This window comes from Balaenoptera physalus (genome assembly GCF_965194825.1).
Source record: "Balaenoptera physalus genome assembly, chromosome: 12".
NCBI classification, from domain to species: domain Eukaryota; kingdom Metazoa; phylum Chordata; class Mammalia; order Artiodactyla; family Balaenopteridae; genus Balaenoptera; species Balaenoptera physalus.
In genome coordinates this window covers 96,201,550-96,215,722 of record NC_138897.1, presented here as the reverse complement: position 1 = coordinate 96,215,722, position 14,173 = coordinate 96,201,550, and the positions used below count along the sequence as shown (strand labels likewise).

General features: G+C 66.0%; 1 protein-coding gene across 5 annotated transcripts in view; it reads right to left on the bottom strand.

Annotated features, from left to right (window-relative positions):
- Window positions 1–1,758: 1,758 nt before the first annotated feature.
- Window positions 1,759–14,173, bottom strand: part of ULK1 (unc-51 like autophagy activating kinase 1) — a 22,724-nt gene continuing 10,309 nt past the window's right edge. For 2 of the 5 annotated variants that reach the window (XM_082417169.1, XM_082417172.1), the window contains exons 8-28: window positions 13,971–14,072; window positions 12,870–12,928; window positions 12,700–12,782; window positions 12,230–12,280; window positions 11,781–11,869; window positions 10,879–11,020; window positions 10,125–10,185; window positions 9,829–9,918; window positions 9,193–9,318; window positions 8,595–8,743; window positions 8,384–8,470; window positions 7,661–7,929; window positions 6,798–6,991; window positions 6,357–6,466; window positions 6,126–6,269; window positions 5,555–5,748; window positions 5,281–5,453; window positions 5,082–5,200; window positions 4,528–4,685; window positions 3,606–3,741; window positions 1,759–3,515 (exon numbers count right to left, since the gene is read on the bottom strand). In XM_082417169.1, the coding sequence (XP_082273295.1) occupies window positions 3,460–3,515; window positions 3,606–3,741; window positions 4,528–4,685; window positions 5,082–5,200; window positions 5,281–5,453; window positions 5,555–5,748; window positions 6,126–6,269; window positions 6,357–6,466; window positions 6,798–6,991; window positions 7,661–7,929; window positions 8,384–8,470; window positions 8,595–8,743; window positions 9,193–9,318; window positions 9,829–9,918; window positions 10,125–10,185; window positions 10,879–11,020; window positions 11,781–11,869; window positions 12,230–12,280; window positions 12,700–12,782; window positions 12,870–12,928; window positions 13,971–14,072 (2,592 nt within the window). In that variant the 3' untranslated portion in view covers window positions 1,759–3,459. The other 3 variants (XR_014251794.1, XM_082417170.1, XM_082417171.1) reach the window with 3 other exon arrangements.

Genomic DNA, 14,173 nt, shown 5'->3' with positions numbered 1-14,173 from the left:
TCCCGTGTGCCCGCTGCACCCCCGGCCCAGCCAGCCCTCCTGGGCCCTCCTTACTGTCAGGCTCCTACACAGGGATGTTTACAGCAGCTTTACCCATAAATACCAAGACTGGGAAGCAAGAGGATATCCTTCAGTAGGTGAATGGATAAATAAACTCAGTACCCCCAGACAGGGGAGTATCATTCAGCATTGAAAAGAAGTGAGCCATCAAGCCATGGAAAGACCCGGAAGAAGTCAATCTGAAAAGGCTATACACTGTGTGATTCCAGCATTCTGGAAGAGGCGAAACTATGGAGACAGTTAAAGGGACAGGGGTTGAAGTCAGGGGAATGAACACAGAGCACAGAGGATATTCAGGGCAGTGAAACTACTCTGAATGACACTGAAATGGTACAGGTCATCATATGTGTGTCCAAACCCACAGCACGAGCACCAAGAGCGAATCGCAACGTAAACATGGACTCTGGGTGATGCTGATGTGTCAGGTTTATCAGTTTATCAGTGTAGGTTTATCAGTTGTAACAGATGAATCCCACCCATGCAAGGTGTTAACAGGAGAAGTAAAGTGGGTGGCAGGGGGCGAGGGAGTATTTGGGAACTCTCTGTACTTTCTGCACAATTTTTCTGTAAACCTAAAACCGCTGTAAGAAATGAAGTCTATTAACTTGACAACAAAATGCCACGGTTGTCTTAATCCTCTTTTGGCATTTCTTTGTGTAACATACTGGGAGCCCCACAGAGCGGAAGGGGCTGCGTCTCCGCCAGGCACGGCCCTTCCTGTCTGCAGAGCCGGGAGCACGCACTCCAGGAAGCCAGACTGGAGCAGCCCTGCTGGGACCTGGCCTTTTGAGGCCCCACCTTCCACTTCCTCTATCACTACCCCTCCGCGAACTTTCGTTTCACATTGCGGTTAGCCTTTTTGGTAACTTAATGAGATACTTTTAACCTATTAAAACAATATGTAGGGCTTCCCTGGTGGTGCAGTGGTTGAGAATCCGCCTGCCAACGCAGGGGACACGGGTCCGAGCCCTGGTCCGGGAAGATCCCACATGCCGCGGAGCAACTAAGCCCGTGCGCCACAACTACTGAGCCTGCACTCTAGAGCCCGCGTGCCACAACTACCGACCCTGCGTGCCTAGATCCTGTGCTCCACAAGAGAAGCCACCGCAATGAGAAGCCCGTGCACTGCAATGAAGAGTAGCCCCCGCTTGCTGCAACTAGAGAAAGCCCACGTGCAGCAGTGAAGACCCGATGCAGCCAAAAAAATAAAAATAAATAAATAAATTTATGAAAAAATAAATAAACTTAAAAACAGATAAATAAAAAACAACACGTAGTCTAAAAAATGCAAACCTTACCACTCAACAACAAAAAGAGAAACCATCCGATTGAAAAACGGGCAAAGGACTTGAATGGATATTTCTCCAAAAATGATCTAGAAATTGCTGACAAACACATGAAAAGATACTTGAGGTCACTAACCATCGGGGGCGGGCACATGAAAACCAGAGCCTCTCACACCCACCCAGAGGTGGAGCGGGGGACCCTCCTGCGCCGTGGGTGGGGACGGAAGTGACGCGGCTGCTGTCAAGGTCCGGCACCCGGTGAACCCCTGGAGGACTGAGCTCCCAGTCTTGCCCCGAAGCTGGCCTCCAAACTCCAGCTGCTGCTGCAGCACATGGCGGGGCGGGGCGTGTAGTCCGAGAAAGGTGACGGGAGAAGGGCAGGCCGTGACAAACCATCGGTAACAGCAGCCCAACAACTCCAGAGGTTTATTTCCTTAAATTGATGTTACACAACTTAACGCAAGGGGTTGGGGGGTGGGGGGGCGGGTGACACAAACGTCTTGTAAGGTAGACCAAGGGCGGAGAGCTGTGCTGTGGAGGACAGGCTGGGCGGGGCGGCACTCACCCCGCACCCCGGAGGCCGCCCGCGGACAGAGCCCGAGGGGCCCCTACCGCGGCGCCGGCCCCCCAGAGGCCCTGGTTCCAGCCAACCGTAAAGCAATAAATACGGACAATTTCTGCGCAGGAGGAGAGGCTCAAGTCACCGGTGAGGAGACAGAAACGAGTCCCAGGGCTGCTCTTCTTCTAGGTCCAAGCACAGAGGCAAGATTTCAAGTATCGCAAGAGAGAAGAAACACGTGGGGTCTTCGCCTGGGCCTGTGGTGAAACCTCAGCGCCGGGGGTGCTGCACTGGGGCGGCTCCCTCTGCATCCTTGAGGACACATTCGAGAGGGGCTAGGCAGAGCTGGGCAGACCAGAAAAGGGACCCCCCCGAGCCTGGAAGGTGGCCTCCCCGCCGACCCCCCATGGCAGCCAGGACCTGGTGAGGGGACAGAGGGCTTGACATCAAAACCTACTGTGAGAACTGGACGGGGAGGTTTACGCACAAAAACGGTCCTCAGCTGCCCACTGTCTTCAGGCAGGGAGCAACGGCAGGGGTAGGGCCGCCCTACAGGCGGGAGGGCAGGCGGGAGGGCAGACGGCCACGCGCAGCCCGCACGCGCCCAGCGCCACCGGCCCCCCGGGTCTCAGCATCGCTGCCGAGGCTGCCCCAATCCTGCCCCCGTCCTTTCAGAACAAAACGTCAACTCGTATGAGTTTTCTTTTTAAAAAAAAAAAGAAAAAAGAAAAAGAGCTGCAGAAGATAAGACACATCTTAGGAGTAAGTGTGAAAGACGGCAACAACGTCTGTGCTGGGTTTTGGAAGCTTGGTGCTTCGTACTGTCCGTCCCTAAAAGAACATTTAAATAAGACGGCTGTGTCGCCCCGAGAGCAACCCGGGCGGCAGGCACGACACACGCGCGTGCGGAGCTGTCTGCACACGGGTATGTGATTACAGGTGTGTACGCGCGCCTGGTGGTGCAACAGCCGGGACCGAGCGGCAGCCCCGGGTCCAGTCCGCCTGCATAAAGTGCTGGGTGATTCACAAAGCTGGGTGGTGCTCTCGGGGAAGGGAGAGGAGGGAGCCAGGAGGACACACCTTTTCCTGGGTGGATCCGCCGGGCAGGCCTGACGGCTTTGGCTTGAGTGGGCATCACGGTCTCAGGGCCTCTGCTTGCCCTCAGCGAGACAGCCCTGGGGTCTGGGCGGGGTCGGGGGATGCCCACATGTCCCCACCTGCCATCGAGGCAGCCGGGAGAGAAGTTCTGATTGCCGGCTGGGCAGGGAGTTCTGCCCGTCAGCCAGGCCAGGGGACTGGCCTACGTTGAGGTTCTGTGCGGGGCCCTCCAGCGCCTTGAAGTCCACGGCCGCGGAGCCCAGGAGACAGAGACGCGGCTTGAGGCTTGGCTCCGGACGCTGGGTGGGGAGCCACGGTCCTTCCCCCAGCACCAGCGAGCGGTGTCATGGCCGCGGGCTTGCCCCTTCGAGCCCGGCCAGCACGCTGCTCCCCACCCCATGGATGGGCAGCGAAGGTCCAAGCCCCGTGGGCGCCGTGGGCCGGGCCTCCAGGAGGTCAGGCACAGATGCCGGTCAGCAGGGCCGAGAGTCTCCGCTCGATGCACAGCTTGCCTGGAAGGAGGAAGGGGGGGCGGGCACCACAGTGAGCGGGCTCGGCTGCCCCCTCCCGCCCCCGCACCCAGAAGCCCAGCGGGCACTGACACTTGGCGATGTTCTCCACATCCGCCTGGTCCGAGAGGATCTGCTGCAGCCCCTCCATGAGCAGCAGGGCCTTGTGGTAGCGCTGGACGCAGTCCTCCCGGCGGTGGAACATCTCGTCCAGGGCGGCCGACTGCACCTGCCGGGTGAGGGCGGAGGCTGGGCCCAGCTGCCCCCCACAGAGACGGGGGACCCAGGGCTGACGGCCGCATGAGCCACGGCGCCGCACGCTGTGGGCGCCGCCGGGTCACGCGCAGTCTCGACAGAGGCTTGCTCGCAGCCGGGGTTACAGGGCAGGCGACCGGCCACCCGCACCGGGCAGAGCACTCCCTCGGTCCCGGTCACGTTAGTGATGGTCACCCCTGGGGGAGGGGGAGCTCGGGGACGAGGAGGCCGACTGTTCCCGAACGTCTGTTCGGGCTATGTTTTTACTGCCCGAGTGAATTTTCTCAAAAACAGGCATTGGCTCAGAAGCAGCGCTCTTTGGGCACAAGGACCCCAAAGCAACAGACGCAGAGCACTGAGCAGGGCCCCTCCGAGCCCCTCCTGCCCTCACGCTGCAGTTCCCAGCTGGGCTGCCTGTGTTGGTTTCCTCTAGAGAAGAAGGAACCAACTCACCTGCTAAGAGGCTTGAAAACCAGGTTCCCCCTTTTCCAGGTAAGGAACCTGAGTTTCAGGGAGGGACACGCCTGGGCCGTGGAGCCTCACAGCGAGGCGGAAGCCCAGGTGAGCTCCGGGCTCCCCGCCGGGGCTGGAGGGGGCCCGGGTGACACTTGCTGGCTGAGGGGACGGCGTAGTGTCATCTCCCACCCCAGGAGCGGTGCCCCCTGAAACCCGGCGGAGCTGTGGCCATCAACGCCCCCCGCCCGCGCCTCAGCCCGCTCACCCTGCCCGGCCCCACGCGGGGCCCCGCCCTGCGGCGTACCGTCTGCACCGCGTGGCTGAAGATGAGCTTCTCGGCGCTGACGCTCTGGACGCGGTCCAGCAGCCGCTGCTTGTCCAGGAAGAAGCGCTGCAGCCGCAGGCTCAGGCCTTGGCAGGACACCACGCTCGTCTTGTACAGCTCGTTCAGCTTCCGCACCACTGCGGGAGGCGCCCCGGCAGCTCAGGCCGGCCCCCGGGAAGGGGACCCACGCGACCAGCGGGCAAAAGCCCCTCGCTCCGTCCCCGAGGCGCTGCCCGACCCCACCTCCTAGGTGCTCTGCTCCAGCAACTCACGCCGCGCCTTCCCGCCCCCCCAGACACGTGGGGGCCCTGCCGCAGGGCCTTTGCACCTGCCCGCGCCCCCCACTGTCCCTCCCCAGGCTGGGCCTGCACCAGGTAACCTCCTCAGGAAGGCCTCCCTCGTCACCTCTTCCTCGCTGACCTTCTTCTCCCAGAGATAGTTATCCCTCCCTCCCCGACTCCCCTGCCATGAGTTCAGGGTCTCATGCCCCAAACGCTGCTGCTGCCACCGCTGCCGGCCGAGGCTGCCCTCACCCTGCTTCACGGTGGACGACAGGCAGAGCTTGCCAGCCCGGATCTGGTCGATGGCGGTCTGCAGGCCCGAGGAGAGGAGCTCGGCCGCCTTCAGGTAGAGCACCAGCTGCTCCGCGAAGCTGGAGGGCGGCAAGGACGCGTTAGGGGCGGGGCCCGCACCCCCGCTGCCTCCCCGCGGGGCCCCGCTGGGCACACCCACCCCCACTCGCGGCTCAGCAGGCTGATCTGGTCGGCCACCACGCTCTCCTGCAGCTGGAACTCGGGCCCCCCGGCCGCCTCGCTGGCGCTGCCCTTCAGGGCCGCGATCTCCAGGACGTGCTGGACAAAGACGAGTGTGAAGCGCAGGCTGTGCAGGATCTCCGTGTGCTCTTGCTGGGGAGACGGGCCGACTGAGGGGCGCCCCTCGGCATCCCGCGACCAGCCCTGCCCGGACGCCACACTGGGCCTGGCGCCTGCCCCCGCCCAGCCCTCACCTCCATGAGGGTCTCCTCGGGGAGGTCGGGGGCCTCGAAGGTCACGGCCCCCTCCAGGTTGGCGGCCACGGGGTCGGCAAAGCTGCAGCAGTGGCCGGGGGCGGGTACCTCGAGGGGGGCCTCGCCGTAGGCCCCGGGCGCCAGGTGACGGGCGGAGGAGGAGCCCGCCGAGCTGAGGGGGCTGGAGGAGCCCACTGTGGGGAGAGGGCCGGCCGCCCCTCCCCATCAGTGCTCCGCCGCTGGGACACAGAGCCCGGTCCCCACCCGCTCCACTCATCTCCCTCTGCGAGCAGGCGCCACAGCGGAGGCCTCAGCCCTGCCGGGCCCCCACCCACTGTAGGGGCACCCCGGAGCCCAGAGGCCGGGGCTGCAGGGGACTGTCTGTGGGAGCTGTGCCCTGGAGACGGCCCTGAGCCCGGACCCCGAGCCTCCAAGGAGGACCCTCCCAGGGCCTCGGTGTGAGGGTAGCGCCCGGCTCAACTCCTGACTACAGCAAGGGCCCCTCCCGCTTCCTGACAGACGGCGCGGGCCGCTGACCCGCTGCAGCCGCGAAGCCAGTGACGGTCCTCACCTGAGAACACGGTGGCACGGGGGCCCTGGGGCGGCGTGGTCCCACTGGGGGGCGAGCCCACCGTGAACACCACGGGGGAAGGGCTGCTGGCGCCCCCAGCGCGGGCTCCCGGGTGCAGATTCCCTCCGAAGCCAGCAGACGGCGCTGGGAGAACAAGAGGAGAGGCTCAGGGTCTTCCCGCCGCGGGGGCCCCCACTTCCCAGAGCGCTCCCCGGCGGCCCCCCCGCGCACCGGTCTCCATGGGCTTTTCCTGCAGGCTGTCCACGCTGCCTGAGTCAGGGGCCTGTGTCCCAAAGGCAGCCTTAAGGAGCAGATCCGTGAGGCGGCCGGCGCTGAGGGACCTGCAGGGTGAAGGGTGGTGAACACGTGCCCTGCGCCACCCAGGGGATCCAGAGACGCAGGCACCAGGCCACCCGCTGCCCAGGGCCGGCCCCCCGGCCCCCCCAGGCAGGGTCTGGGGGCCTCGCAGCCTGGTCAGCGTGCCCAGCCTTGCCCAACTGTGCTGGCCACTCGGTCCTCCCACCCACCCCGGGCAGTCACTGTCACCCATTGAACAGACGCACAAACTGAGGTTCAGAAGGGGTTGAAGAGGGAGTGAGGTGCCCGCAGACAGCAGGCAGGGCTGGGTCTCTCCTCCCGCAGGCCACGTCGGGGGCGTCCCCACCCACTCACCTGCCAAAGGGGCCCTTGGCGTCCTCGCTGGGCCGCAGGCCGGGGCCCAGCTGCTGCCCCTGGAAGGGCCCCGCCTCGGAGAGGTCGGGCAGCGTCCGGTTCCGAGGCGGCGTCATCACCACGCCCTGCCGGGCCAGGAGAGTCAGCAAGTTCTGGGAGCTGGGGGTCTTGGTGAAGTCGAACGCGGGCACAGCCTAGGAGGAGCAGGTGAAGTGCTGAGAAAGACCCGCCACGGTGACATTAACATCCCAAAGGGGTCAGCAGCGCTGGCCTGAGTCTGCAGGGCCCCACGCCGCAAAACCCCAAACTTCCACGACCCAGGTCTTCACAGCGAAGGTGTGAAGGCAGACTCCACCCCGTGCTGGAGAACAGCGATACACGCAGACGCACGCGTCCGACCCAGGGCACGCACGTGTGCACCTATGCCCTCACAGGGACACCACGAGGTAGCTGCAGGTTCTGGCCCCATTTCACAGGCAGGAAGACTGAGGCAAGGGATGAACTAAGTAATGTGCCCATGGTGGCAGCCTGGGTTCTCTGGGGCTCTGGATGCTGGGCCAGGGTTGGGACGCTCCCGGTCAAGGGCCAGAGAGCAGATGTTTTGGCTTTGGGAGCCAGTCTTCGTCACGGGGACGTGGCCACCCCACACACGTGAACGGGGAGACACGGATCCAGCCACCAGCCAGTGCAAGAGGTCTCAGCACAGAGGGCAGGCGCAGCTGTGCTGGAGCACACCAGCCCTGCCTCTGGCTTCCGGGGCCCCTCAGGTCCTGTGGGAATCCCACCAGGCAGAAAGCCCGGCGGCCCGAGCACATACAGAACCACTCCCCACCCACGCCCCTGGAGGCCCACGGCCCCATTACCTTGGTGGGGGAGCCCAGAATAGGGGGCAGGGGGTTCCGCTGTAGGAAGTCGGGCAGCTTGGGCGAGCCGCGCAGGGGCCGGCAGGACTGCAGCCCGTGGGAGGGCTGCGGGGGGCTGGCTTGCGGGTGGCCGAACGCCACCCCCAGCGGGTCCGTGGGGGGCTTGGGCAGCTTGGGACGGACCACACGCAGGTCGGACAGGTTCGGGGCACTGTGCAGGCGGCAGCCCAGCCCGGCGCTGTGGGGAGAGTGCTCAGGTGCCGAGGAGCCTAGGGCGGGACAGGACGGGCCCAATCACAGCCGTCCAAGGACTGCCTGGCCCCGCCCACACGACCAACCAGGACAGTGTACGGAGACCCCCACGCCTGCTCAGGATTCCCTTTACCCTCGTGGCCACCTGTGCCGCACTGCACCTACGCTCCACTGTGCACCTGAGGAAACAGGCACAGAGGAGCTGAGACACCTGCGCAAGGTCACACAGCATGGCGGGGTCGGGGTGGGATTTGAGCCCCACGGTGGGCCTCCGTAAGCTGAAGGCTTAAGATTGTTAAAATAGTCTCATGGAGTTTCCTGCCTTCTTTTAACGCGTGAGAAATGACGGTTGTGAACCAGGAAAATGGCCACTATCCCAAGCAGCGACAGGCCAGCCCAGGGAGGTCAGCCCAGCTCCTCCGCCCCTCCCCAGCTCCACCTGCACACCCACTGGGCCGGTGCTGCACCTACCTGGACGAGGGGACCTGCCACCCCGCATCTCGGCTGCTTGCGGGGAGGGCGCCCCGCTCCAGCCCGGCCGCTCGGGGATGGTTCCGACTTGGGGGCAAGAGGGGTTGCCAAGGTCAATGTGGGACAGAGAGTGAGTCCCTCCCCCGCCCCCCGCGTGGAGACGCCCAGTCCCAGCTCCGAGGCTGGGTCCACCAGCGGCGTGCAGGCTCACCCTGGGGAGACGGCGTGTAGGGCCGGCCCCCGCCCAGGGAGAGCTTCCTGGGCAGGGCGGCTCCGTGCTCGGCGTGAGACGGGGGTGACAGGCTGGCCCGTGCAAAGCCCAGCGGGCTGGTGCTGCCTGACCTGCGGATGGCAGAGGACCTGCGGACGCAAGCAGGCACAGGGTGTGAGGCCCCCAGCCACGCCCGGCCAGGGCCACCAGCATGCCACGTGTCTGTCCCCCTCCGTTCAAACAACGGGCCTCACCAGCAGCACAACCCGGTGGGAGCCGCCAGACCCCGCCAGGGCAGCCCCCGACCCACAGGGGCTTCTGTGAATTACAAAAAAAGGAGCCCTCTCCTCTTCCGAAACTTACAAAAATCCACTTTGTTTTTGTGGACACAAGACACTTCGCTGACATCTACCAGAAAGCAGTCACGGCACAGCTTGAGTGCCAGTGTGTCCACAGAGCGGTGGCGCTGACAGTCACGCAGCGCGCAGTCTGCACGCCCGTGCATGTGACGGCCCTGCGCCGTCCCAGTGGGCTGCACGGGGTTCTCGTTACAGCCCTCCGGGACGCGCCTGGCCACTGGGGGGCCCCGCGCACTCACCGTGCCGTCCGGTACTGGGTGGGTGACTGAAGGTTTTGCTCGATGCGCTGGTAGTTCTGCACCTGAGTGGGGACCGGGATGGGGACCGAGGCCCCGCACCTGCTGCTGGAGAACGCGCCGGCCCGGCTGCGTGGGGAGAGAGACCGGGGTCACCGCAGACAGGGCGCTGGGCTGACCCCAGGCCCTCACACGCGGGGGCAGAGGCCACTCCAGGCCGCCTGCTTCCTGGTCTCTGCGCGCGGCCAGCACTGCCTCCCTGGTACCCCACGCCCCCCACTCTCTGCACCCAGGTGGCTTCTGGTTGGGACCAGCCAGTAGAGTGGGGGACAGAGGACAGCGAGGCTGGGCCAGCTCCTGCTGGCACTGGGACTCACTGCCCACTTCGCCCCACAAGCTCGGGGATGGGGGGAGGGAGTGAAGACACTGGTCTCTGGTGGTTCCGGTAACCACCCCTGGGCCCCAAGCCCACCCTGCGTCCCTTCCACCACAATCCCTTCCTTCCGCTGGACCACCCACAGGGGCCTGGCGCCCTGCCGGGCCTGAATGAAGGCAGGGCCTCTGGACGTGACCGCTTCCTGCAGGATCCGACTGGGGCTGGGGCGCTGTGATGCTGACTGCACCCCGGGCCCCGCTTACCCTGAGGGGCTGAGGGAGCTGCTGCAGGGCGGGGAAGGAGACGGGGTCCGGCCGCGGCTCTCCAGGCCAGCAGAGGCCGCCAGTGAGCTCCTGGCGGGGACAGGGCGACAAGACGACAGGGCCTCACATTCAGGCCAAACGAGCACAGACTCTGGCCCCTCCTCGGGACTCCGTCCTGCACTGGGCACAGCAGACTTGGCCCTTCCCAAACTGTCTGACCAGGCAGGTCAGGCGACAGCCTGGGAGCAGGCGTCGCCCTCCCCGCAGAACCGGCGGGGCTCAGGCTGGGGGCTTACCCGCTGCACATCAGGCTGTCCGGTGGCGGCTTGGCACCGACCGCCTCGGCCACCAGGTCACCTGTGGATGGGAGACGGGTGAGGCTGGGCCCAGGCGGCACCTCTTCCTGGGGTGGGCCCGGGCCACGGTGAGGCACTCTCCCGTCCCTGCTTCTGTCACTCGTGCTGACAACCCCCTTTGCCTGTCTGGATCTCATGGCACTCGAAGGAGACCCTGGTACCCTCCTCACACACCGGCCTTCAGCGAGCCCCAGGCTGGGTGTCCACACCTCCCAATCTGGGCCTCACCCCTCCTCCAGGACCGCTGGGTCCCCACCTTCCCGCTGCCCTCCTTGTGCTGCCGGCGGCTGGGTACGGGGCCTCTCCTCCCCTGCGGAGCCAAGCCGACAGGCTCAGGGTGGCCCGTCGGACACCAGGGCCTGCTCCCACCCAGCCCCCTCCCGGGAGTCTCAGGGCAGCCAAGGCCATGAGAGAAGTGCCAGCATCCAGGGTCGCGAGGGGAACTGAGGACCCGAGAACAGAGCTCTGCGGGGTTGGGGGTGGGGGGGTGGGCTGCAGCTCAGCAAACACAGCGAGGGCAGCAGCTCCCCCCTCGGAGCAGGCGCCCTGGGCGCTCCGCGGCGGGCAGGACTCAGCTCTGAGTCTTTGGCCAGGCTGATCTGGGGTAGAAGCTTCCAGAAGCCCCTTCTTAGGGGTTCCGTCTGGCACGTCTGCAGTGATCCCCCTGCCCACCCCTGCCTGGTGGCCCCCGGACCTGGAAACTGGGCCGGGACCATGACGAAGTCATCAGTGTCACAGGACGAGTCCTTGCTGCTGCCGCCCGAGTCCCGGGAGCCCTGCAGGAAGCCGGCGGCCTCGGCCGGGGAGGTCAGGGTCTTCTGCATCTCCCCCAGGGACTGGGGGTCAGAGGGGAGGCCGCTGAGACCCGGCCCCAGGGCCTGGGTGAAGGGGGCCGTGGGGACGAGGCAGAGGCTCTGCACGTTCTCCTCCCCCAGGCCACTCCTTCTCCGGTGACCTCCCCACAGGAGCGGTCACCCCACGAAGCCCCCTGCTGCCCAGCACGAGGAATCGCTTGGCCCCCACAGGCTCCAGCGACCCCGTGTCAGGCGACACCCGCCACCCCCCGCCCCCGTGGCCCTGCACTGCGCTCAGGAGGTGGGGCGTCTGGAAGGTCCGCCTTTGGGCGTGAGAGAGCCGTGCTCTCCGCCACCAGCCTGGCCCTGGCCCCCGCCTGGCAGGACGGACAGACGGACGGACGGATGGCCCAATGGAGGTTCACGCCCCAGTGCCCCCGCCCCCGAGCACAACCTCGGCAGACCTCACCCCAGCCCTGTCCGGGGACGCGGGCTGCGGGGCGGGTGGGCTCCCAGGACACAGGGTCCCCGCCCGGGGCTACCCGCGTGCCCGTGCACACGCAGGCGCGGAGCTGACACGGTGCTGAAGAGACCAACGGGACACAGGGACCCTGAAACAGGCCTCCACCCGCTTCTAACTCCGCCACATTCACAAGCAGAACATGTCTGAGTCTGGTGTGATAGGACCAGATGACACAGCAAAAGTAAAGGTGCGAGCTGGGGTGGGGTTCCTGCGGACGCCTGCACGCCCAGAAGCCGAGGCGAGAGGAGCCCGCAGCCCGCCGCCCTGCGCGCGACTCACCGGTGGGGAGGCCAGGTGTGAGGTGGAGCTGCTGCTGGAGCTGCTGCCGGACCCCGAGCTTGGGTACGAGGGCACGGGCACGGGCGGGGCTGGCAGAGGGCGCGGGTCAGCACCCGTCAGCATGGGATGCTCCCCGTCCGGGCCCGCGCGCTCCCACCCTGCCCACGTCAACCCCATGCCGAGCACAGCTGCCGGCTCGGGACGCCCCCCGGCCCCAGAGGAACCCGGGAACCGGGAGGGGACCTGTGCGAGGAGCCCGCCCTCACCTCTCCAGTCCCACCGCACCAAGTCAGCTGAGCTCGAGCCCACCCCCTGGCCTCGGGGGCCCCTGGGGACTACAGGCTGGAGGGGGGCTGAGGAGCTGGTAGCCCCCAACCTCCCGGGGTGCGGCTGGCAGCCCACAGGGAGAAGGCGGGGCACGGGAGTGCCGAGACCCTCAGGGAACTCACACTTCTTCACAGCGGCACTGGCGTCGAGGAAGGGGTGATGGAAAAACTCATCTGCAGGAGAAGGGATGGGCCCGGGCTCAGGAGGGTCCAACGCCAGGGCTCCCAGGGTCGAGGCCAGGCCCCACTGTCCCCTGGGGCCCGAGCTCCAGCTGGCTCTGGGCCCCGTCTCCGCTGCCTCACGCCAGGAACGGAGGGAGGCAGAGCCCCAGCTGGCGGCTCTTGAACGCATCTGGCGCCCCCAGTGCGGCCCAGGCCCGGATCCACCCGCCCGGCCCACGGTTTTCCCAGCAGTGCTGCTCATTGCAAAACCGGGGATTTTACCATCTCCGCTGCTGGGAAAGGAGCTGCGGGCCCCGGGAAGCCCACTCACTGCCGCCACAGGGCCCCTGGGAGCGGGCTGTCCAGGACGTGGCGGGCAGGGGTGCATGCCAGAGGGCCCTGACCCCCCAGGCCTGTCGGGCGGTGCTCACCGAAGTCCATGCGGTCTCTGTGGTTGCGCTGAAGCAGAGCCAGGAGCAGCTGTCTCAGCGGGGCCGAGGTCTCCCGGGGGATGCTGGGGGCACAGGGCACGACGTTGACAGGGCAGCCTGCCCGGGGGTGGGGGGGCGGGGTGTCTGTGTCTGGCGGGAGGGGCACTCACGGGGGGACCAGCGTCTTGTTCTTCTCATAGAAGAGGCGGAGGTCCTGGGGGCTGCTGGCCTGGAAGTGGGGGACAGGGGGCCAGGTGTGAGCGTCCCCGCTGCTCTCGGACACTAGCCGCTCAGAGCCTCTCTCCCGAGAGGCCCCTGGTCCAGCACTGCCAGCCTGTCTGTCCAAACACTGAGCGCCCTCGCATGTTTCCAAGGAAGGGGCCCCCCTCCCCCCAGCCAGGCTGAGGAACCACGGGGACCACACAGGGGGGCCAGGGGGGCCCAGAGCAAGGATGCTGGCTGGTCCTCCTTCCCACCTGCTGCAGGTGCATCCTGGGTATCTGGTGTGACCGGTCGTGTGCTTCTTGAAATTAAAAAGTGGCCCGTACACCCTACCCCAGCCAAGGGCCCCAGAACAAGCTGGCCCCCCCAGTGGGCCCCACCCACACGCCTGTTCACGTGTCACGCGCTCAGCACTGCTGTGTGCCAGGCACTGTTCAAGGCACGGGGGTACAGCCAAGAGCAAGACGGCCCCGGCCTTCCCAAGGCCAACACGCCAGCGGGGGACAGCCCTCGCTAGTCACTTGCTCACGTGCAGGAAACGGCAGGCAGGGAGGTACGGGGAGCAGGGATGGGGGCAGCCTAGGTCACCGGGCAGGCAGAGGGCGCTTTGGGGCAAGCTGGCCACAGTGGAGAGCTGCTGGGTCGGTCCACGAGGCCACTACAGGACGCGAGGGCCTGCGGCATGGGCTCAGAGCCCTGGACCCTTTGGGGTCCAGCACACAGCAGGCCACTGCCTTCCAAATGCAGGCTGTACCCCAGAGCTTGGGGTCCTGGTACCAATTTGGTGGGTCACGCCAGCCCTGCAATGGGCAGGAGGGAGGCCACGAAACTTGGTTCAGACATACACGTGGACACACACAGGTGCGCCCCAGAGTCAGTGGAGACTCCGGCCTTGGCCCTGAGCAGGACAAGGCCCTGAAGTGACTGCACGGTGGGGAGCTGGGCAGCCACGTCACTCCAGCGAGGGGAGGCTGCGGGACGGTGACGGCCGAGGACCGCTGGGCTGCAGAGCTGAGCGCGCCCACACCCTCTGCCCGGGGGGCCCTCACCTGGAAGGGCGCCTTCCCCGTCAGGCACTGGTACACGATGGTGCCGATGCTCCACAGGTCCGCCTTCCCGTCGTAGTGCTGGGACATGATGACCTCCGGGGCCTGCGGGGGTACAGTGCGGTCGGCGCTACGGCGAGAACGGGCGCTGAGCGTGCGCCGAGCGAAGTCTGGCTCCAGCCAATCAGAACAGACGCCAGTCAATC